The following is a 24,858-nucleotide window of genomic DNA, read 5'->3' on the forward strand; positions in this document are numbered from 1 at the left end:
GAAAACCTGAAGCTTGATACTGAGAACTGACTTTCCAGTAAAGCTTGAGACATATTGTGTCAAGCAGCTGTTTAACTGCTTGACTCAAGCAGTTAAACTTTTGAAAAGTTGTGAAGGTGTCATTGTAGTTTCAAGATGTTCTAACTAGGTAATGGTTAGGTTGTGGAGAAACCTTATCCGACGATATTCAAGATGTCTTAAAACTTGTGTGGAAGGAGTCTTTAAGAGCTATATTCTCTATGAAGCACCTCCAGCGTTTTCCCCTAGATGACACCATCATACAGTCAGTTTACTGTTTATCCTGAGGTGAAACCTATTTAATAAATTCACAAATTAAAACTGGTAACGTTATTTGTAATTTCAGGTGGATTCTCCCTTTTACACTAACGCAGAAACTCAGTATGCGAGCCTGCCGCGCATCCCCACTCCATCACCACCAGATGTCTCCCTTTACTAAGCCACAGCGAGGACGCCTTGAGTAAAGCCTGAGATAAATACCCGCAGAAACAGGGCTTGGTTCTGACAGACTTCATCCACAGAAAATCCCAGCCTACCATTGGAGAGCCCATTGGCAAGAGCGAACAGGACGCAGACGCAGGAGATATCGCAGGAAGGCGCCGACGAACGCAGTGTCCATCGCTTCAGCTGATGTAACCAGACAGCCTATGTTGGAGTCAGTTATTTTAGAGTAGCAACTTCGTCATTAAACGAGACAAAAGAAGGCGAGAAAATGGGACATACCGCAATACCTATATTGATGGCTGTATTGTCCTACTGCGTGTGGGAAAACGTCGAGGTAAGAAGGACGCAATCTGAGTCATTTCTAACGCTGAATTTTTTTTCTGCTGTAGCCTATGTTTAGCTGAATGTCGGTGTGACTTTTTGACAATACGCCGTATGTCCATGTCGACATTACACATGCCACGCATACAGTTACTCCTATCCCCATATTGCTGACACGCACTCTTATCTGGGGCAGGTTTAATTTGTAAATGCATCCTCGAGCAACCGTGCCATGTCAACAAGAGTAATGACACGCAACGACCACAAAAAACAAAACTAAAACGCAGTGATAGTGAAAGGATTATAATTGCAAAAGCCTATGTATGCTGCGATAAGGTGGCTAAAACTCAGGACGTAAATATAAGAGGCTTCTTAAAGATGTGGTGCACAGTGCATTTGGCTCGCTGCGTCAAGTCTGGGCCTGTATCGGACATGGAAAATGTCACACAGGCCTTTCGCTCTGTGGAGGGATGGATATCAAATCCCGTCTCATTGCGTCCCATCTGGCCTTGTCAGAGGTAGAAATTAGCTCGCATCCGTCATTTAGAGGAGTGGTGCTGCAGCTCTTGAGCCGAATAGAGTCATTCAGTTGCTGTTCTGTGATACATTTCATGAAAGAGCACCGAATAGATTATAAAACTAAAAATTTTAATCTTTCAGTGAGAATCGGGATTTTAAACCACTGTGGCGCATGAACCATTGCCAGATTTCCTGTGGATCATCTTGTTTCATCTTGCCATGAAAATGCAATGTTAATAAACTGGTCATCCGACTTTGATAAATCATTGGCCATGCAGTGTGTTACGGAGTGTACTAATGAGTGATACGGGGTTATCCTATTGGCATCCGTCTCCATCAATAGGCAGAGAGCAAATGGGGAAAGTCTCTTGTAGGCTACAGAGGACAGATCAATGGGCCACGAGCTGCCCCTCCCCCTTAAGACTTCCAGCAGACGCACAGTTTGATGGACTCGACCTTTATTCCGCTATAACTTTTCAGTCATCCATCATCTCCACCCTGCGATAGAAGTGAGGGCATGGATTCAGGTTGGAGCATGGTCACTCGTGTGTAGGAGCAGGGTGGTGTCGGAGGTGCGTGTGAATTTGGAGACGGAGGATGAGTCATGATGTCCCAGCTGGAGCTGTGGCTCAAGTCAAACGTACTTTTCCACCTGGAAATGATCAGTGAATGAACCTCCTGCTCCTGATATAGTATCTGAGCTAGAATATGGGGCATCTTGACTGTTGGTTCAGTCTCCCCCCTAAGAGGATTGGTGAGATGTTTATTTATTAGCCATCTTCCCACAGTGAGTTTGTAACAGTCATAAAGCCTCTCCTTTCATTCTGAAATAATTTTCACTTCTCTAAGAGCCTTAGTGGGATTACTGCTATGCTGAGGAACAGGCTTTAGCTTCATATAAGGAGACCTGCCCATGAAGGTTTATGCTGAAGATTACACTGTGAGAGGGTTGACTGGCTGGATTACTCTGTGGTATTAGTCCTAATAAAACTGTCAGCTTCCCATAATTTACTCATCGTTCATACAGCTCAAATGTGTGAATTCAACAAATTTGTTTTGATCTCTCTTTTATACTTTAGTGTACCAGGATAACGTCCAATCAGAATATAATCACATTTGTAAATTTAATTTTCAGTAAGTGTTCTGGATTAGTGAAGTCTTTTAAGCTAACATACAAATTCAGCATCATCCCATGTTGTTGGTGTTGTGATTAGACTGACACACTGATGCCAGGTTGTCACAAATGTCAAATCCAGTAATGGCTTCCCAGGTTTATATCAGCTGTATATAATAACACTTAGCTGTCGCAGCACCTTTTAAAGTATTTAGCTAATTAACACACTGAATAGTAAATAAAAGGGTGACAAGATGACAGATGACAACCACCTTTATGGGCAGCCTGTAAAATTCTATCATGTAGCTTAGCATCCATGGACTTTTGGATTAAATAAAATGTGTTTGGTTTTGTGTGACAGTGGCCTTTATGTGAGTTAGTTTTATCTTTAATAGAAGTGGGCAATATGCATGACATATCACAGTAAATTACATTATAGTTTTCATAATATAGATGTGGACAATATAACATGTGAGATGACCATACCATTTATACCGTGTTAGCAATCCCTTATACATCTTTGTGCATAGTAGGTCAATTTTGCAAATCAATGAGCAGGACTACTTTATGGCATTACATTTTAATAGGATTTTTACATGAGTGTGATGGATTACGTAGTCAGGTATTTCATCTGCTGTTTTTTTTTTTTTGAAAAATATACATTCCTGACTAGTTATTTTATTAGCAATAACAACAATTTCTCAAGTTAACATATTATATCACAATATATACACACACAGTAGATGTTGTGATTAGGGCTGCAACTAATTCCTTATTTTCATTAACAGTTAATTTTGATGTCTAACCATTATTTTCTCAATGATTTGATGAACTGTTGGATCTATAAAATGTCAGGAAATATATATATATTTAGATAGTTTGTTTCGTCCAACCTAAGACCCCAAGGGCATTTAGTTTATTGTCAGAAAATGGTAAGAATTCATATTTGAGAAGCTGGAAGGTGTCAGGTTTTTGAGTTTTGCATAAAAAGATTCTCAAATGAGTATTTGATTATCAAAATGGTTGCCAATTATTTCTTAATTAATTAAGCAACTAACCGTTTCAGCTCTTAAGATATGAAATTACATAAACCATTACAGAGGATTTTATCTATATCAGCACTATCATGATCTAGTTAATGGACAATCTCTTTATGGGTTGTTTTGGTAAATCTTGGAAGTACCTCATTGCATTGATTCAAAATGTTTAAATAAGAAATACAATATTGTCATTTAGAAGTTTGGCTTATTGATTTGCAACATTGCCTACAGTGGACTAAGAGATGTTAAAGAAACAGCTGCAGAAATGGTTTGGCATAATATCCAATAACAGTTGACAAAATTATATTATCCTTTGGTATCATCATACCATCCATGCCTGCTCTTTAAGATCACAAACATTAGGGAATCAGAATAATGCTGTGTATAATCGCATATCAACAAAACACAAAGCCAGACTGTAGCTAGGGAGCTCAGCCCCTACACAGGAAAATCGGATTTAAGAAAACAGTCATACTATCATGGTGCTCGTGTGTAGCCATATTTGATAAAACGAGGGCCAGGGACTACAGGTGTTCTCGGCTTTAGTCATCTGGTTCTGTATTTATCAAGACAAATGACTGCATTGTGAACCCGAGCCCAACAGTTGTGGCAGACCCAGAGACAGACCTACTGTATCTACCGGTTTCAGGAAATATAGAAGGTCTGTGAAAGCATAAAGCATAAAGGGAGGAAAGGGAGGGAGAGAATAGGGAAGGAAAGAGCAGAAGGATAGGAAGCACATTTTAATGTGGCTAAAGATTAAATGAAAATGGTGAGTCACAAAGTTGCTGTATAACCCCCACCACCACCAGATACCCACCAATAGCAATTTCAGACCCTGTGCTGGAATATAGCCATACAGATTGATGCACCTCCCACCCCCATCTGCCTTTCAATGCAGTAACACAAGAGGATTTGCTTAAAAAAAATAAACAAGAAAAAAAAAGATTAGGACAACCAGATCTCTCTCACACACACACCCATTCTGCCCTACACTCACTTAATTAATTTCAGAGCCAAGAGATAATCGGGTTCCACTAATGGATTCCCGTGTGCTTGCTATTCTCTACTATATCCATGTGCCAGTGGGCATAAAACGTACCATTTTATTGTGCCACATGTTCCCCCCCCCCGTTCTCTGTATCTGGCTTCCTTTCCAATGTTTTTTCAACTGCAGCACACACACAGGACCTGGATTAAATCCTGCAGAGTCATTGTGAAATGAGAGCTACACTGTACCGGAGGGATGGAGCGCTGTAAATGTGCCTTCACCTGGCCTGGAGGTGACAAACTAATGAATGATATAAATGCATTTTCCGGCCTTTCAGCGTTGTGTGGTTTAGAGAGTTAGTAGTGTAGAGTGTCTAGGCTGTAAATGAATAAAGTATACATATTGTGTTTGTATCTCCGGGCATGGAGTTCATCCAGCTTTTCTGCTGAAAATAAATTGAAATTAATTGCACATTTGCACGGCACACTCCCAATAGGTTCAGGGAGGCTCAGCTAAATCCTGGTTTCGATGATTTAATCTTGTATTCTGGCCTTTCTGAAATATTTCAAATTATGCGTCTCCGTTGGAAACTGAGTAATTCCCAATTCAGAGTTTAATAATGTTTGCTTGCAAGCCTCATCACTTCATGTCATCTCTATAGCCTGTCATGCATAACCTAATGCACATTTGATGAGTTAATTTCTTAGGCTTGCCAGACTGCACAGTTACTCATAATCAGGGAATAGCATAAAAAAGAATTTAGATTAACTATAAGTTTCCCAAAGATTACTTTACCTTTCATCATCCACATACTGAATGTCCAATGTAACTTGTATTTCAAGCCTTGACTATTTGCAGATCAAATATGATTGCTTGCACCTGTGTCTGTAAAAGCTGAAGCCCGCATGGGACGACTGTGGTTTGTTTATTCAGTGTCACCTAGAGGGATAGCGTAGCCATCCTGATCACATCCAGCTCCGTAGTCTTGCAGGGCAGAGATATCAGTAAGCCTAATTGGCTGGATTTCTACGGAGAAGTTTTAATGCCTGGGCGAAGCGAGATGTTTAGTCCTGCCGCAGCCAGTGGGAGGTTTCAGAGGAGCCCCTTCTTAAAAACATCTGCAGTGTAGCGATAACGCTTGTCCTCCATGTTCAGGAGGAGAGAGACAGAGTGCAGGGAAACACATTGCTGGTGGAGAGAGAGGGGATTGCCCTGGCACGGCGGATGATTTCAGAACCGGAGAGCATGAGGGTGAAAGAGGAGAAAGTGATGTAGAGCATGTAGAATGTTATGTGGGTTGCAAGATGGAGTGAATGCTAATGGAGGAACCCAGCCCTATTGCTACTGAGACCAAGCTGCTGGGAGAGCACAGAGATCCATCTCTGTCATGTACATGTATTCACAGGTGGCCTTGAATTGAGATGGGGTGGAGGGGGGCAGAAGTAAGAAAAACACTGTGGCCAGAGTGGGGCACTGACTTGTATGAAAGCAGGACTGCAAATCTCATTTCCTTAACGGCCGTGGCTGCAGGGTTTCAGAGAGTGTGGGGTTGCGGATCAGGCCAGTGACATTCTGCAGAAGAACATTGGATGCTGTTTTGGAGAGAAACGGATAAAGTTTTTGGCAGGTCGTTTTCGCTCTGCCATCATTTGCGCCACATTGGCTACAAAACATACAGCTCTGTCAGAATGACTAAAAGCTAATCTCCGACACATAATCCAAAAGTAACAAAGGTAAACTGGTATTGATTGGTACACACACCCACAATTAGGTCACACACTCACAGATAAGCACACACACATTTACCACACACTTGCTGCTTTATAAAAATGGCACACTGCAGAAGCTGCATCAATTATTGAATGTTGTGGAAAGGTCTGGGCTTTCGTTTGTCGACGGGGCTTTGGCACTTGTCACGCACCCTCTCAACGCTCCGAAGCCAGTCCTCTCTCTTCATGCTACCTGGTTTTTATATACCCCTCACCCTTCCCTGCCCTCAAGGTCCACTCCCTAGCCTCACTTTACAGAGCACAAAAGAAAATCCCCACGTCTGTCTGCTACTAGCCTCCGCCCCCTTATCCCTCCTCTCTGTCTCTGCCCCAGCCTCTCTTTCTCTCCCACTGCCACATCCCAAAGGCACTCATTACCCCTCCCCTACCCACTCTCCCAGACACTGCTTCTCCATCTGCCTCAGCAGCCTTCAGTGGCCAGTGACATCTTTTTACTTTCCTTGTGATTGTTCTTGAATAATTCATCCTCCAAACTCACCCTTCGTTTTGTTATGTTTTCTGCACTTTACAAGTCTTTCATTTTTTCCTTCATTCTTGATACTTTCAGACATCTGACTCTGCCAGTCTTCATTTGCATCTACTGGTTCTCTATTCTCACTACACCTTACTAGAGCACTTAAATGTTTTACCATCAGATATTCTTACTACCAATGAACCAATCAATTCGGTTCAACACATTCCAGGAGTTGTTTTGTGAGGCTTGTGTTGTAACTTGCCTGTTGTTGTACCCATTTTCCCTTAGTGCATGCCATCAAAGGATCTTTTAGTGATTTCCTGCATTTCCCAGAATGCTGACAATGCCCAGACAGCTGGTGTGAACTTGTTGCATTCAGCTGTGAGGTTTGTGAACAAACAGTAAAGTTAGCTTGCTATTGAAAATTGGATATTCAATCTGTACAGTTTTGTTTTTTTGTTTTTTTTCCAGATATGGCAACCAAAATCATTGCTAGCGGTTGTTTATTTACTAGTGTTAATGTGTTTTAGGATGGAAGTTATTGTAGAGGAGTGTGCACTTACTGCAGAGGAGTCTCAAACATGCCCTCCCTTCCCTCAAGACAAAATGTTCCCACAGTATTTGACTCGATGCTCAGTATTCAGCAACCCAAAGATTCTCTGCAATTGACTGCCTCTATTTAATACAGTATACACAGATGGTATGCCTTCTGTAAACAACAAAACTGGTGCTACAAACAGCTATAGATGACAGAGAGACTCAGGTGCTGCTGTGGTTGCTGTTAATCATCAACATTAGGACTCAGCCAGTGATGGGGAGAGACAAACAGTATTTCATTCTTTCCTCAGCTCAGAGTCATTATGTTCGCCAAGGCCAAGCTGTGCCAGTTAACAGCCAGTACTCGCTGAAGCTCATCTGACAAATTGGATACTTCTCATGAGTCTAGAAGTGGCTTGGAAAAAGAATGTAATAAAAGTACCAAGAACAAATGGAGGTTCCGGTGAGGGGTCTTTTGTACAGATTGTCTCAATGATTAAGCCATTTTCCCTTCAGTTGGACAGTCTGTGGAGACTTTATGGCCTGAGGAAATGAGATAACACTAATATTTAATCTACTGAGTGATTCTGCAGCACAGACTGGCAGACTGCACAGCCAGCACACATTATCTCACCAGAGTGGCCCGGTCTAAAATAACACTGAGATGGCTAAAGCAACAGGACATGTCAGTTCTACATGATCTCAGATGTCATTATTATTACTTGCCAGTGGGTTTGTCAGACTGTGCTTTCTAGTGCTAATGGAAACGCTACAAGGGAAGATGATAAATAACTTTATATTGTTATTAGTGCAGTGCCTTTTAAAATTAGCATTTGTGTAAAGCACTGGCTAGAACAGCAGTTGCACCACAATGCTGCTTAAGCTACCTTAAGGTGAGGTGATTTCTCTTCTGGTGATCTTCATTGACTGACTCTATGATAATCATGTTATTCATATTTGTACATATCCCATCTTTTGTAATATAAGTATAAGCATGCTTGAAGTAAGTCTTGGAAATACAGACATTTGAAGCAAAATTGAAAGATAATCAATTGTGTTGGAACATGCAGGCTGTTTGCCGCTGTACCAGAGGAATCAGAGCGACGTGACGAATCATTAAGTCAGCTACTGATTCACAATATTGAGATTTAGCAACGGCAACTAGTAAGCAAAAGTGGGGTCATCAAAAAGAATACAGTATAATGCTGTCAATATAGGGGTTTACTATTAGTCAATACTATATTGCTTAACAGGGTATATTGTATTAACAGCGTGCAGGTGTGTCTGTGTTTTTGTATATTTATTATATATGTATATAAATATATATTAATGTTAATGCAGGAACATTGGTGTGTTATGTGATGTTATATTTATGTCTGCAACTAATAATTTTATTCTTGAATAATTCCCATTACATTTTACCAGATCTCAAGGTATTGATTTAAAATACTTTGATTTGTCTGACAAATCCAATATATAAAACATAGAAAAAGTTGCAAATCTTTAAAGTTAAGAAGCTAAAACCAGCAAGTTTTGCCATTTTGCTTGATAAATGGCTATTTATTATTAATTGATAAAATCATTGAATTTCAGTTGTATTATAATAGATCTGATAAAGTTATTATTCCTTTAGTTAATTTGTCATTTGCATTACTATATAATTAAACATTACTGGCAAAGTAGAAACATTTCTATGTATTATAGGGTAAACATTTAAGTTTTTAGTCGCACGGAAGAGAAACAAAAAGCCCAATTCAACAGGGCCCAGTATTGTATAAGTAATTTAAATGGCTTGTAAACAACCAACAGAGAGTGGTCAGGAAAGCTAACCAACCATTAAGCCAGCGATCAGCGACCTGCCGCAGATAGAAAGTCGAACCAAACGTATGGGGACTCTTTCATGTGAGAGAGCGATAGAGAGACATGCTTGAAATTCTGTGGGGAACCAGTTGCTACGGTAACAGGGAAGGTAGCCGGCTCCTGTGGGTGGTGTTACCATGGCAACCACCCTCAGCGGCCAAGTGATGCTGAGAGGGAGAACGATGAGGAGAGGGCTTTAAAAAAAATGTGTGTTTACGGGTTCAATGGGAACAAGTGAGACAGATGAAGAGGACAGCATGTGAGCGGAAGCTGATGTTAAATGTGGGAAAGCGACACCATCTCTGTTTCCTCAAGTTTGTCTTTATTAAATCAGAACCGTGTCTTTTTTTGCTTTGTACAAGTGGCTAGCTGGCCCCAACGGAACAACATTAGCTGTTTTTCCTGCTGTTCATTAACAGAGCACCTCATTACCACGAACAATAGGCCACAGAGACTGTGCAGGGCAATATACTGCCTGAGAGCCTGGGAAGAGGTCATCCCCTCAATATGTCTTTGCAGTTTGCTAGGTTAAAACTGGCCATGCTGGGCTCTTTTATCAGTTGTACATTCTGACCTCTCACTGGGAGTTTAAGACCAATTTGTTCCCACTGGGGTGATACCACATGCCTCTGAATTAAACCAATGACACAGCATTTTGTGAAGTTGAGTTAAATGTTATATACAAATACCATTATGTATATAACATGGTGTATAATGTATTGCATGTGGTATGGATCTGGAGTCTCCACCACTAATAAAAATATCAGTAATTGCCTTTAGCTTTCTGGTCACATCCCCACAACAAATGCACACAATAATAATATTAATAAATAAACACAACGACCACACTACTCTTCCTCTGCCTCACGTTCTCTTTTGAGGCTCACACAACTTATACATATAACCTCAAAGCCTCATTTCCATAAGATGCATCTGCTAGATGGGCTCCCAGGAGAGCTGGCACGATGTGATGAGAATTGTATATGTGCATATATAAGAGACTGGGGGAAAGAGAGATATGAATGTTTTAACCCCTTTTCCCTTTCAATTCGCCCCCTTCCTCTGGCACTATACATTCAGTTCAGCATAGTTTTATTTATTTGACATGCTTCAATTTAAAAGACTCAATTAATTATTATCACAAAAAGCAAGAAATAGGATACACATACAACAGAAACAAGACAGAGGAGATTATTAATTAAAGTAAAGCAGAGAGCATCATAGGTCATCATACTTCACATACACACATTGATGAAATGCATCCATGTGCCGAAGGACTCCTGAAAAGAAAATAAACTTGACAGACAGATATTTAAAATGACTTAAAGGTTTCACTTCTAAAGCAATTGAATGTGTTTCAGAGTGAGTTGTGTTACTTCAAATTGCTGTAAGTTTCAAGAAAACACTCAAGCACAAGATGCAGTATAGAAGGATCTGTAGGAGACACGTACCAACAATTTGCAAAACTCAAAAAGTGCATGAAGTGACAAGAAAGTAAAAGTAGAACTCGGGAAAGATGACATGCAGTTCCAAAGGAGAATACCCAGGAAGAAAGACTTCAGTACAGATCGGCTACAAAGACAACTGAGTCAAAGGCAGAGTGAGGGCACGAGAGGCAGCAAAGACCCAGTGTGAGATAAGAAGGAAGCAAAAGGAAGTGTCAGATCTTACTGATGCTGGCTGGCTGCCTGCTGTTTGTCAGGGAGACCGTAGAAAAACGGTCTGTCCTTAAGTGGATCAATTATTATAGTCTTTTAACCAAAACATGCCCTCATTTAGGCCTTGAGATTGCCTAAATCTACTTAAAACACGCTCAAGGGCATTATGTTGTTGCTTTAAGACCTCCAGTCTCGTCTCCCTTACAAAAAAGTACACCTCATTCTAAATAAAGATAATTTGTATATATGTCCTTCTCTTGAAATAGAAAATTTAACTAAATTGGATTTAGTTCCAGGATAGATTACCAATTTCACAGATCCAGCACAAAGCCAGTCTATCAGTCATTTAAACGGGGGACGCTTTTTATAACACTGAAAGCAAGCAAAAAAGAAATTCAATACAGTTCTTGTCCTGTTGTGGTCTCGGTTGTGGTAATTACGCATTTTTATGTCATTAAAATATGCTGTTTTACTGTGGAAGGAAAGGCAATAGTAGCCTGTTTAGTGTTTAATACATTTTAGCTGTGACAATGTACAACATGGTCGTGCTAATAAAATTTTTTACCTTTGAGTCCCAGATAGGACTCAAGCCTTTTGAATGTATTTACCATATAAATTCAGATTTGTAGACCTTGTTTGCATTGTGTCAATCCCAATCTGCCTGCTGAAAATCCCAGTTTCTGTGTCAATTGTGTTGACATTAGGATGTTTCAGATGGACCTGCAGTGCTCAAATCTCTGCTAAGCCTTTGATTCCTTCAATCCCCCGAGGTAGCTCTTCAGCTTGAAATGATATCTGCAGGCGCACAGTGTTTGGCATTAACATGTTGGCATTCCCATGTTGTGTTGCTTAACTGTGAAAGAGGTTCAGCACTGTTATGTAACAGCTGAAATTCATCAGCAATTCTACCAGAAGACGAAATCATTTCAGTTTGGCTGTGGAAGAAGCTGAATGTCGCAAGCATTTGATGTTTTTCGGACTCTCCGTTTTTCTAGCTGGATTTATGAAACATTATTAAGCAGTTGTCTCCCACATATCTGCAGGAGGCGGTGGCATAGGGAGGATTGTGAAAATGACAAACGATGCTTTGTATTTTTGTCTTTTTCTGGAGATAAAACATGCACAGTGTGGCGTCATTATGGTGCATGACTCAGAAGAAGCATTTGTTGAAATGTGGGTGGAAGAGAGAGGCAACATGCGTAAAAGTTCAGCCTACTCTATGCAACCAAGTATCACAATCACTTGTCTCATTCTGAATATTGCTTAATGCAGCCTTTCCATAGAACTGGGAACACCACACATGAAATCTGTCTTATGTCTGTGGGAGTTTCCTGTTTTGTTCTTCTGATTGCACTAGATATTTTTGACAAGTTTTACCACAGATGCCGCTGAAAGGCAGGATGTAAAAAACAACAACAAAAAAACAAAAGGTCATAGGAAACATATCTGGAACAATATTGCCTGCACAATGGATGTAAAGTTCAGGTATGTACGTTATGGAGTGTATATTATAAAGACAAAGAGTGAAGCAGGATATGTCTGAACAAAGTATTTATCATGAGTCATGTGAGTGCTAGCTGGGAAAGGTGAAGTCTTTGTTCTTGTTGGTATGGGGCTTCTGTTGAATCCCATAGTGTTTTTGTACATCAGGCAAATCGTTATCCAACTGATTTCATGTGATTCCAGGAGGCATTAGCGACCTTAACAGAAAATAGGAATCAGTCTCTTTCCTATTCCCCAGCTGCAGCAGTCTGTAGATTAAAATTTGGGAAGATATAGGCTAAAACCTTTAGAAAGGATATGCCACACTTATACAGACCCCAGTAGGCACAGCTCTGAATAACAAACTCCAGTCCTAAATAACCACAAACTTTCAGCCTCCAGATCTATGGAGTCTCTTGCAGTGATGCCATCTGACATATCCTGTATTTTAAGATATACTTGAAATTAAATCAAGTACTGGGAGCTGGTTTTGGCTGCTGTTTCAGATCTAGATGAACCCTGGTGATTATGGGGCCATCTGTTCCCAGTGTGCCCAGCTGGAGGCTGGACCGCTGTAATCTGGACTGATGAAGCTTGATTTAGAGAAGACTGTGATGTTTGCGCATCTTTGCAACCAAAAGCCTCTGTTATAATGGTTGGCAATCATGTATTGAAATGAGGCATCCAGTTTAGTATTTAATAAGAAACTGTACAGCTATATGTGGTTTACAGTAAGAAGCTATAGAGCAATACATAAAACACAATGCAATATTTTCCACTCCTCTCGTCTTTCTCTTCTGAATACAAAATTAATGGCTTCAAGTAGCCATTAGTCAGAGATGTATAATCATGAGTGTCAATGTGCAGGGCTAACCTGCTCTATCCTCCTTTGTCCCCTCTGCACCACGAGAGTCTGGCAGACTAATGTTGCTACTCTCTAATAAGTACATGCCACACCAGGAAAAGGCCTGATGGAGCCTATGAATAATTAAGCAACATGATTACGGTGATGAATGCTTCCAAATCTATCTGGCCATTTAGCACTGGTCTGGGGAGAGAGGCCAAACAGCAGAGTGTCAGGCATTGTGTGAAAGCTGTTAGGGAGGGAGAGGGAGACAAGAGAGATATCAAGGATAGGGCGGCTGGGGTGGATCGAGCTCAGCCTTGAGAGAAGGCGGAGGGAGCGAAGAGAGGGGAATACAGAGAAAGAGTGAAGGAGTGGCCCAGAGAGCAGGATGACACCCACTATTCAGCCATCTGTGCTGTAGAGAAGCACAAAGACATGCAAAGGAAGGCCTGTTTGTATTTGTGTGTGTGTGTGTGTGTGTGTGTGTGTGTGTGTGTGTGTGTTTCATACATGCATGGGTTATGCATCGATGAGTCCTATTTGTACGTGGGTGTGTTCGCTACATGAGTAATGGCAATTGGCCAGTCCACAATGTTACACCAACTAAGAGCAATCTTAGCTAACCAGGCTTTTCAGACCAGAAATGACATAGAGCTCACTGCAGATAGATTTAATAGTAACTAATTTTTATGTAGATAAGTATACACAGTAAACTCCAGCAACACTTGAGTTGAGAACAATAAAGTACAACTGCCTGGAGCTTTGATACTCTAAGACCGCTCCCCTTCTCCATGCACCTTGCAAGTAGGCGAAGGTGTGCCAGAACCCCTGCTGTAATTTCGTAACTCTCCAGTTTATGCCTGGTAGCTAAGTCTTATTCCATGGCATTATTAGAATACACAGTTTCAGAATGTCAAATCGCAACAAAATAGAAAGACAGTTGTCATAGACCCAGATAAACTAACAAAAAAAAATGTACACGTTGTTTAGTGTTTGTAATGTATGGTTCTTTGATTACATTGTCACCACATGGTGTATTTTGGTTAGATGCTGCTAAGTATGGATTAGCTCATCAGGGGTCTGATGTCTCTAGTTAGTCATCAGGGGGAAAACATGCTGCTTAGAATTCATCCCTGACCAGAGAGTATGTTTATTTAGTAGATAGTGTATTCTCAGTTGAGTTATATGCTGCTTTAAAAACAGTAAAAAGCTGCTTCACTTAACATATGAACAAGTAAAAAGCACATTTTGACTATTTAATTTATGCAGTGGTAAAAAAAAAAGACAAAAATGTGAATGTACTTGTTTCATTTCAGTGCATCCCTATTGTAAAAGGTGACAAATGATGGGTGGGCTCCTCCGCTCTGCTTCTACTGCTCTGGCTTGCCTGCCAGGGCCAGGGGATTGCATCATTACAGAGGATGAAGTCATCCTGCAACATAAGGGTGGAACAGGTGCTAAAAATTTAATTAGAACAGGATGGGAGATGCTGGAGGAACATGTAAATGTACTGCCCTGGCCCAAACTCAGCCTTGACTGACAGAAGTATTTATGTTGCAAGATAACATCTTTGTAGGCTCCTATTTTGGGTGCTGCCACATAATTCTACTAGAATTAACCATTTTTATATGTGCATGAGCTGTTCCTCAACTTGGTCCAGTGCACATTGTGTTCTTGTCTCTGTGGTATGGCTTGGTTTACTTGTGGTGCTTTCTGTAATGGTGACTGTGGAAGTACACATGCGATTACAAAGTGAAGCAGGACAGTCAGTATGCAGCGGCTATGAAGAAGCAAAAGAGAAAAGGCAGAAAGCCTATCGATGCTTAATACCACCAGGCTGCTATTAATGATGCAGCAGCATACTCTGCAGTGGGGAGCTGTCACGCATCTGGGCTGTATGCCTGTTCAGCCACATCAGCACTAGGACATGATATGTGGGACTCGGGATGGTTGAACAGCACTGCCTTGCCAACCTCTGAACCCCCCGCCCTTTCCATGCTTGTAGACTGTACTGTACAGAGATGCTACAGTAAGTTACTGTATTTTCTCACTGAGATATGGAGAATGTCTCTGCAGCCTGTCCTTTACTAGAGAAAAAGCATAATTGTTGACAGATTGTGAAGCCAACTGGATCAGTGTGCCACAGCTCCTGACTGGAAAGGTTAAAAAATACTTATACTGCCGGTCTCATGCCATAAGAGTTTTAACACTCTGAAGTCTGATTGGCATCAAAATGGAAATTGCGTACCGAAAATCATTGAATGCATGTTTGTCGGTCCAGAGAGAATTACAGCTAAAAATTGTAAGTATAAAACATGGACAGAACAGCTTTATCAAGGCATAAGAATGTGATTCATTCACTGGTAGAAAAAGCTATTTTTAGCTGTGAATGAAAACCTAATCCTTCACAACAGAGGACTGTTGTCTGTGCCTATTTAATCCATATCTAGTGAATACAACATGTTTTTATACCTGCTTTGGTTAACTTAAGAACAATATAAAAAAAATGTTCAGCACATTTTCAAATAATGCTCAGTAACACTGAATATATGTTGTCTACGGCCGTTTTAGCAGCTCTGTGATGTACCTAACGGTTGAATGACTTTGCTGCCCATGGAGCCATGCAATTGTCTGGCTCTATTTTAAAAGCCAAACAATTTAGTGTGTTACAGTAATTACAGTTTCATGTGACTTAAACTGATCAAATAAGCAAAGAAAATGAAAACACTATGTTTTAGACTAGTCAACAACAACTTTCACTGGAATGAAACCAAGCTTCTGTGGTCATGCACATGGGTTCAAGCACAGTTTTTCCAGATGTTTCTCACACTCCCTAATATTGCATATAAATGATTTCCAAAGTCAGTGTTAGACAAAAAATCCAGTCCAAAGTTTGACCAAATCTACATACACTTTGTAAAGAAAGATGTCCAATACCACAAAATGCATTTCTATCCAGCAGCTGATGCTTCCTAACCATTTTTCACCAAGAACAAAAAAGACTGAATCATACTGACGATAGCAATTTCTGTGAGAATACAGTGACACAGTACAATGAAACACCCACAACAGCATTCACACAGCAGAGTAGAGTGGGTCTACGTGATGTCAGCCCACGAGTGATGATTATGTGATGCTGTCGCAGTGACTGTCTGTAGTGGCGACCGGTGCATGGAGGAAGAGTGATCATATTCCAAACTGGGTCAAAAACAAGCAGGTCTTCTGCTCCTGTGGAGGAACAGACCAACATAACTGTACATCTTTAAACAGTATTTCTTATTAGGGGTCATCACAAGAGGGAGATCTAATCTGGTCCCAGATCAGGCTGGAGATTGGATGTGCTGCCTTGCCATGCTGGAGGTCAGGGCCCAGGCTCCTGATGGACTGCTATTGATTGGGGGGAATGTGGCGATACAGTTGCAGTCGCTCAGCATTGATTTTCTGCAAGTGCAGTAGTGGAGAGCAGGCAGAAAGAGAGAGCTGGACCAGGGGGAGCTGCCAGGTTATCTTCTCAAATATCCGGAAGTATTTTTCCTTTTTTTCTTTTCTTTGTGGCACTGACCTTCCCTTAGTCAAAGAGATATATCTATTTAGACATTAGCTCAGCAGCTACCCTAGACAGACTGTTTCTGCAGCTTCAGTGTTTTCTTGTGCTTATCCAACAGTACACTTAACCAATAAAAAAAGTGCAGTTCAGCACAGTCAATAACCAGTGTTTTCCCACATAGACTTTAGTTGGGTGGGCCGCCCAGGTATATTAATGGCCGCCAAAGTATATTTGGCAACCCATTTTAGCATTTTGCAGAGAAACACAGAGAGAGATGTAATCTGGTTTTACGTGACAAGACACAGACATGGTGGATAGTTTACAAGCATGGACGAGGTAAAGCAGTGAACACCGATAACACCAGAGCAGATGTCATCTGGTACCACGTTGGTTTTGATCATTAAATAAGCTACATCATTCACAAGCCTCCTCCACATGCGGAAATGTCAAAACAGAATCGAGGGTGGAACAATTCAAAAGACAAGTTCTGTGTCTTTTCGGCACCTTTATAAAACATTCTGCTGATGGGGAAAGTCAACAGAACAGGCACATACAGGGAGGGAGAATCAGAAAAGGCAAGCCCATGTGTTTGCATTAGTAGTGAGTAAACACTAAAATAAGGTAGAGAATTAAGTAGAATTAAAATGGTGAAATAAGAAATAACCTACTAGAAATAGACCCATTCTAGTGGAACATACTGTAAAACTAGTGTGAAACAAGTTAAACATTTGTTGACTCTAACCTTAACAAGGGATTTGAAACTTGCTTGAGTTGGGTAAACGATCACAGAGAAGAAGATGACAGCATTTTTTTAAAAAGCAGAAATGACAATTTTTTGAATCTCTACTGTAGCATGTGGCAGACTTTCGCACCAACTACCACATAATGACAACTTTAGAAAACATATAAACCAAGCATTATGTTAATAGCCCATGAGCGTGGTTTAGAAAAAAAGATGATGTTCACTATGATGGACTAACTGTCTTAAGCAACTTTTTAAGCCTCTGCTAATAGATATTGAAATAATATTGAAACAAATTGAAAAAACTGTAAATTTAAAAAACCCTGCTACGCTTTGGGAAATGGTCAGCAGTAATGAAAAGTCAATCCATAATTTGTTAGAAATCTGCTAGGACATGTAGAAACACAAACTCCTCTTAGCATAATTATAATGCACAGACTTCTCAGGGCTTATTATATTTATTGTGCATTTACTCAAAGGGGTTTTATATATTTATTTTATTCTGTATGAATTTTAATTAGGACTTCAAACACTTGAGCTCCGGTCGGCCAAAGCAGGGCTTCCCTTTGATCAGGCGTCACTCTCCCATATTTTTTCTCCTCCATTTCTTCCCCTTTGGGCAACTTCCTTCTAATTGGCTCAGCGTCACTTGTCTTTCGTCAGTAGGTCTGTCTCTCTGTCTGTCAACGCAGATGAAAGGATATGAGCTATACATAGGCTCTAGGGCACGGGATGCCTTTTTGATGAGTTTCAGGGTTGGACAGTAAACATTATGGCATGTTCTCCACCATGATTGTTACTGTCAAATGATGCACTATCAAACCCACGCCTTTTACTTAAGTGACCTGCTGGAGTCTGCGTGCACGTCTCTGGTAAACAACTGATTTCTGCACCAGAGATGACTCAGGCATCCAGTGGAACATGATATACTTTTGTGCTTTCTCATAATTCTTGAGGGCTGCTGCCGTGTGTTCTGTAAAATCTGTTTTGTCTGTTAATGTCCTTGTCTGTGCTCTTTATAGAGTTTTTTTTCCTCCCTACCTAACCCCCCCCCCCCTTATTCCTCCCTGTCTCCGTGCTGTGTGTTAATGTAGTGAAGTGGCCCATCGGTCAATGAGCTTGTATTAACACATGACTCCCAGCCCTAGCTGCTGTTTGTTCCTCTATCTGGGGTCCCCTGAGCCTTCCCCCAGGCAGAAGCAACATATCCCATGATCAATAACAACATCCTAGAAGGCCTCTGGAAGAGGGGAGGGAAGGGGGAACAGGTTTTTACATATCCTTGTATATTTTTGCTGTACACTTTCCTCTTCATTCACCAGCCATTCCTTCTTTTGTCTGCTGTCAGCAAACAGGCAGCATAGATCACCGGTCGATAAGTTAGATTTTTAATTGGCTTTTCTTGTGATTTACTTCACAGTCACTTCAACAGGGAGTCTTCCATGGATCTTTCCTGAATTTTAGGCTTGCCCATATTCGCCGAAAGTTCGCAGTGTCCACTCAGTTCTGTGCATTAACTTCCGCTTCCTTCATCTACATCTTCACTTCTCTGTTTCGATCTTTCTCTCTCCCTGGCTTACACTCTTGGTCTAATGTTGGATAGTGCTGGAGTGCATTTAGGAATTATCTGTGGTCTACCCACCCTGGATCAGCTTCAAACACATTATTATGTGCCACTATGTTTGTATCGACTCCTCCTCACCTCTCATGTGTCTCCCCCTCCCCTTTGCTCTCTAGGCTCTGGCCATGACTGAGGTGAACGGGCCAGGCCCCCAGGTGGCAGAGCCGCAGATTGCCATGTTCTGTGGCCGTCAGCTACTGCACATGAACCTACAGACGGGCCAGTGGGAGCCGGATCCTCAGGGCCGCCAGGGCTGCTTCAAAGAACCAGGCGAAATCCTGTCCTACTGTCAGGAGGTAGGGCTCTGAACCATGCAAGGGCAATAACATAATGAGAACAACTGTAATGAAAACCAGTCTGGATCAATACTTATAACAGCAGCATTATCAAAATCAGAATCACCCTTAATGGCAAAAGTAGTCCAGAGCTGATTTTGAAAGAATGTGTTATGAAATCAACAAGACACTTAGAAGATGTAGGAAAATCAAGTAAAATTTTATATTCTTTTTCTCTAATTTGGTTTGTCTAACACCTGTCCTATAAATCTATATATTTAACCATATATAGTGAAGTGATGGTGACCTGTTGGAATATTTCAATATTTCATTTGTGCCACCATCCACTTTTCCACCTCTTGTGATATGTGTACTCTTTAACATCTACTGTAAGGTAATCAGTGTTACACATACTCACCACACACTCCTCCTTTAGATGTTAATGTGAAGTAAAGGCAACCAAGCGCCACCTGGAGGTCAGTAGACATAGCCGCTACAGATAGCAGCAGCCATGAGGCTGAATACACGTTATGCATCTGTGATGGCCTTTACACAAAAGCTGTCCTTTTTTTCCCCCTTGACATTTGTGAAGGAAGCATTTTAATGTGCATTCAGACTCTGGCCCAGCTATGTCTCTCACTATTAAACCTCATTATGAGCGTGTGCTTCACATTATTGGACTAGATTTTAAATGAAAGTAGTGAGATATGAAATTGTAAATATTGAAATACAAGAATGTTCATTGAAATTATATCTTCAGTTTGCCATGTCTAACGTGGCTTCAGACAAAGGCCTTAGACAGCTTTGTATAAGTAGGTAGAGAATTTGTTGCATGACTCTATTCCTCGTCTTTTCCCCACTGACTGTGCTCTCCCCCCTCTTCATCCCTGGGCCTGCTACTTTTATTCTGCCCATCCCAACCAATCCGCGAACCTCTCCTCTAACCAATGTTTCCTTGTCCGCTGCCCCTCTTGTCTTCAATCCCTGTGTTCTGTCCATCCATGTGTTTTTGGGTCTCCGTCATCTCTGCATGTGCCTGTACGCCCAGATGTACCCAGCACTTCCAATCTCCCATATAGAGGAGTCAAAAAGACCTGTCACCATCCCCGCCTGGTGTAAGAAAGGTTGGGGCCACTGCCAGACACACCCCTTCATAGTCCTGCCCTACCGCTGCCTAGGTAAGAACAACACACCTCACTGCCATGAGATAATTACAGTATTGTGAATACATACGTTTAGATTTCCTGTGTGTCAAGTTGCATCAGTTAGAAGAAACTAGCATAAACAGGCATCCTTTATTTCTAGATTGGCTGCGTGCTTGACGTCATGCCATCTGCTTCACAAATTTTTTTTTTTTTTTTTAAAGCATTTGGCCTGTATTTGATAATGGAAACAGAAAGGAAACATGCTGGGAGATACGGGGGGATGACGTGCACCAAAGGTCCCCAACCAGATTCAAGGCAGGGGGCTTTGCAGTTATACCTCTTTAAAACTAGACCAACAGCACACCCCCATGGAACAGCTGAATATTTTAGGAAATGTGCTTATTGGCTTTTTTTGCAGAGAGTTAGATGAAAAGGTCAATACTACTCTTATGTCTGTGTGTTCAGATATGAAGCTGCAGCCCATTAGCTCATCTTAGTTTAGCAAAAAGACTGGAAACAGCTAGCCTGGCTCTGTCCAAAGGCAGTAAAATCCACCTACCAGAACCTCTGAAGCTCACAAATTAAAATGTGTGAAAACCTACATGTAAAAGTGACAAACCGCTGTGACAAATGATGGTATTTGTACAAATAAAACTAATACTAAATACTAATACTAAAACATGTTCCATCTCGTTTGTTCAGTGGTATCAGTCTTCTGGTCTACAACAAGACAGGCAATAAACATATGTCTCGAGATGCTGCATGAGATAGAATAGGCGAGGCAACAAAGTTTTGGGAGGATACGGCAATACATATTATTAGTTAAGATCTCATAAGAAAAGACTATATTTGCATTTGGCCAATTTTATGGCAATTACCATATCCTTTTGAAAGAGATTCTTTAAAACACTACATGATCAAAGACCAGTAGCATTGTGTTTTAATAGGACCCAAGTTAACATCAAAACTAACCAAGCAGTTATATAACATACAGTATTTTGAAGAAAATAGTGATATAAACCATGATTCTGTGTCATGTCAGAAAAATCTCTTTGCTTCTCTCCCAGTGCCACAGAATTCTACTTGTGTTACTGTTAGGACTGTAGATAGGCAATGATACAAAGATGTGCAGTTTAACAGACACACAGCACCGCCTACAGTTCAACAGTATTGCAGAGAGGCCATACCTGTTGTGAGCCACTGGGAGGGTGGATAGGCTAACAGTGAGTGATCGAATGAATGAGTAATGAACAGTGAGTCACCCTGGATTAATCAGGCATTTTGATTCTCATGCATAGCGCTGTAGAACTGGCTGTAGCTTGTTTGATTTCTAGTGTACACTTTCCTTTATGTATGAACTCTAAAGAACAGCGTGTAATAGTGTTGCTGTGTGCTGTGACAGGTTTTAAATTAATATAAAATATAGGTTGTAGTGTAAAACCTCTTCTTCATTTCTGTATGGTTTATTTTATTAAATAAAGTAGTCATCTGCATTCATGAGCACTATAATAAATGTTTTATAATAAACACTGCACATTTTTACTCTTTGTCCTTGGTTTGCCACTGTAGCTACAGTTTGTGCAAAGTGCATTACACATTTATGCTTTGTGTCAGCCCTAATTTATGCAACCCATCTAACTATTCTAGTTCTCTGTCATACTTCTGTTTTACGTATTCTGTGTATCATGCAGCTCATTCATTCACACCACTTTCTGTCCTTATTAAAGCACATTTCGTGTTTGATGTTTCATTTTCAAACACAAAACTGAGGTCTACTTAAATCTTACGTTTGACTCATAAAAGACTCCCACTGCTTGAAATCATCTTACGTTGACCTCACCTTTCCTTCAATCCTGCTGCAGAGGGCGAGTATGTGAGCGAGGCCCTGCTGGTGCCCGACCGATGCCGTTTCCTCCACCAGGAGCAGATGGATGCTTGCGAGAGTTACGTGTACTGGCACAACATTGCTAAGGAGGTGAGTAGGGAAAATAGTTGAATGTGAATGACGGCCAACGAAGAAGGAAAATAAATGTTTACAGCCATGTTAAAGTAGAAGGGTAACTTTTATGAGACTTTCCACTGGTGCACTTTGTTTGCGTGTACAAAATGAACTTTTCAGTGCAGATTTAAAACCCGTTGTGTGGCCAGCCCCAACAGCAATAGCAAACTAGACTAGACATGCCTGCACAGTTGTGTGTGTTATGTATTGCGTCATACTTCATCAGCACGCCTACCTGAGGTGTGTGCTGCAGAACAGAAAATGGCAGAGTTCAAGCATTAACACACCTTCATATCACTTCCTGTCAACGTCATATATTCAGAGCGAAGAAACTCAGAATCCTGTTTTGTTGTGATTGGAATTTAGGGTGTTCATTGCAACTTTAACATGCAAAAAAAAAAAAAAACTTTGCTGATCTGATTGCCTACATCTCAGGAATGCGCTGCAGACAATCTGGAGCTCCACAGCTACGGGATGCTGTTGCCATGTGGAGACCATTTCCGGGGGGTCGAGTATGTGTGCTGCCCAGGCCGAGGGGGTTCCAGCGGTAAAGGAGAGGCGGAGGAAAGAGACGTCCCTGCTGGTCCTCAGACACAGACCAGCGGAAAGCTTAATTCTGTGTAAGATGATTCAGCATAACCACACACAGATGTGTGATGTGTTAGTAGTCATCAGAGTAATGACTGTTCCACTTTCCCACAGCACCAAAGTGACGGCCCCCACTCCAAGCCCCACTCCTGACACAGATGTGGACGAGGCCGATATGGAAGAGGAGGATGATGAAGTGGTGGAGGAAGAGGAGGAGGAGGAGGAAGAGGAGGAGGAGGAAGTTGATGAGGAGGAGGCGGCGGAAGAAGAGGAGGAAGAGGAGGCAATAGCCGTGAAAGATCCAGAGGAGTATGAATACCCCATTGACTCAGGTCCCTACCAGACATCTGACTATCTGGACTCCTTTTACTACGAGAAAAGCCACAAACCCACCACATCTGTACCTCTGATGAAGGGAGACAGCTGTGAGTGCCCCTAATGTTTTCTGTTAATCTTTCTATTGTTTTCCTGCAATGAGTGTTTAGTAGCTGTGGGTAACTACGCACTCAAAGAACTAAATACTGTAACTGCTGACAGAGTCACTCCTGTTTTTGTCTTATGGGGGTGTAAACTACAGTGTTCAGTGTACATCTCCTGCATGTTGTCAGCCAACACATGTGCCCACATATGCATGCCAAAGACTTTATAGGCAAAGCAAGGCATAAAAACAACATAGGGAAATATAAAAAAGACATTGAAATAAGAAATAATTAAATAGAAAATAAAAACAGCCTTATATTTGATTTAATAAAAGGCAACGGTAAAAAGAAAAGTCTTTTTTACAAGAACTGACAGTTTCAGCAGACCTGCAGTTTTCTGGGACTTTGTTCCAGATATACGGAGCATAATAACTGAACGCTGCTTATCCATTTTTAGAGTTGACTCTGGGGACAGAAAGCCCGTCCCAGACGACCTGAGAGGTCTGGATGGTTCATAACATAGCAGAAGATCAGAAATGGATATTGGCCCTAAAGCATTAAGTGCTTTATCAACCAACAGCAGTATTTTGAAATCAGTTCTTTGACAGACAGGAAGCCAGTGTAAAGACCTCAGAACTGGAGTGAAGTGATCCACTTTTTTGGTCTTAGTGAGGACTCGAGCAGTTCTGAATCAGCTGCAGCTGTCTGATAAATGTTTTAGGGAGACCTGCAAAGACAACGTTACAGTAGTCGAGTCGACTGAAGATAAATGCATGGACAAGTTTTGTCCATGCATGAGACATAAGTCCTTTAATCCTTATTATATTCTTCAGGTGATAGTAGGCTGACTTTGTAATTGTCTTAATGTGGCAGGTCTGAGTCCATGACTACACCAAGATTTCTGGCTTGGTTTCCAGTTTTTAACATTACAGAATGAAGCTGTGCACTGACTTTTAATGACTTCAGTTTTATCTTTGTTTAATTGAAGAAAATTCTGGCACATCCAATCATTAATTTGTTCAATACAGTTACTCGGCGCTTGTGATATGGTTATGTAAATTTGTGTGTGATCTGCATAATTATGGTAACATATTATATAGAAATATATATGGGAGCTGGATTTGGTGCTTAATTAATTTCCAGCTCAACCTCCCATCAGTTTGCACTGACCACTGACCTCATGGCCTATGGCAGGTCGATGTGATGCATATCGCACATTCACACTCACAGCAACTTCAACCCCTTTATTTCAATATATAAAGGAAAATGTAAAAAGTATGCAAGTACATAAATATGAAATATAAATGTAATGCAACAAAGAAAATACAGCATACACATGTTGATATTTTATATATAATGTAACACTGTAACAGAACAAAACGGATTCATTTTATTTAAAGTCTAACCTAGATAGTGTCGCATACTCCTCAATTTGTCCTGAGCAAGT

At 41.0% G+C, this 24,858-nt stretch overlaps 1 protein-coding gene across 4 annotated transcripts in view; it reads left to right on the forward strand.

The window, feature by feature from the left end:
- Positions 1-509: 509 nt before the first annotated feature.
- The window catches only part of aplp1 (amyloid beta (A4) precursor-like protein 1), a 35,778-nt gene continuing 11,429 nt past the window's right edge, over positions 510-24,858 (forward strand). For 2 of the 4 annotated variants that reach the window (XM_038712504.1, XM_038712505.1), the window contains exons 1-6: positions 510-796; positions 19,102-19,281; positions 20,309-20,438; positions 22,268-22,380; positions 22,840-23,024; positions 23,107-23,417. In XM_038712504.1, coding sequence (XP_038568432.1) covers positions 731-796; positions 19,102-19,281; positions 20,309-20,438; positions 22,268-22,380; positions 22,840-23,024; positions 23,107-23,417 — 985 coding nt within the window. In that variant the 5' untranslated portion in view covers positions 510-730. Of the gene's footprint in view, positions 797-12,133; positions 12,232-19,101; positions 19,282-20,308; positions 20,439-22,267; positions 22,381-22,839; positions 23,025-23,106; positions 23,418-24,858 lie in introns of those variants that run through there. The other 2 variants (XM_038712503.1, XM_038712507.1) reach the window with 2 other exon arrangements.

This window comes from Micropterus salmoides, unplaced genomic scaffold (genome assembly GCF_014851395.1).
Source record: "Micropterus salmoides isolate LMB-PRFRI ecotype aquatic unplaced genomic scaffold, ASM1485139v1 Ms_hic_scaffold_11, whole genome shotgun sequence".
Taxonomy (NCBI): domain Eukaryota; kingdom Metazoa; phylum Chordata; class Actinopteri; order Centrarchiformes; family Centrarchidae; genus Micropterus; species Micropterus salmoides.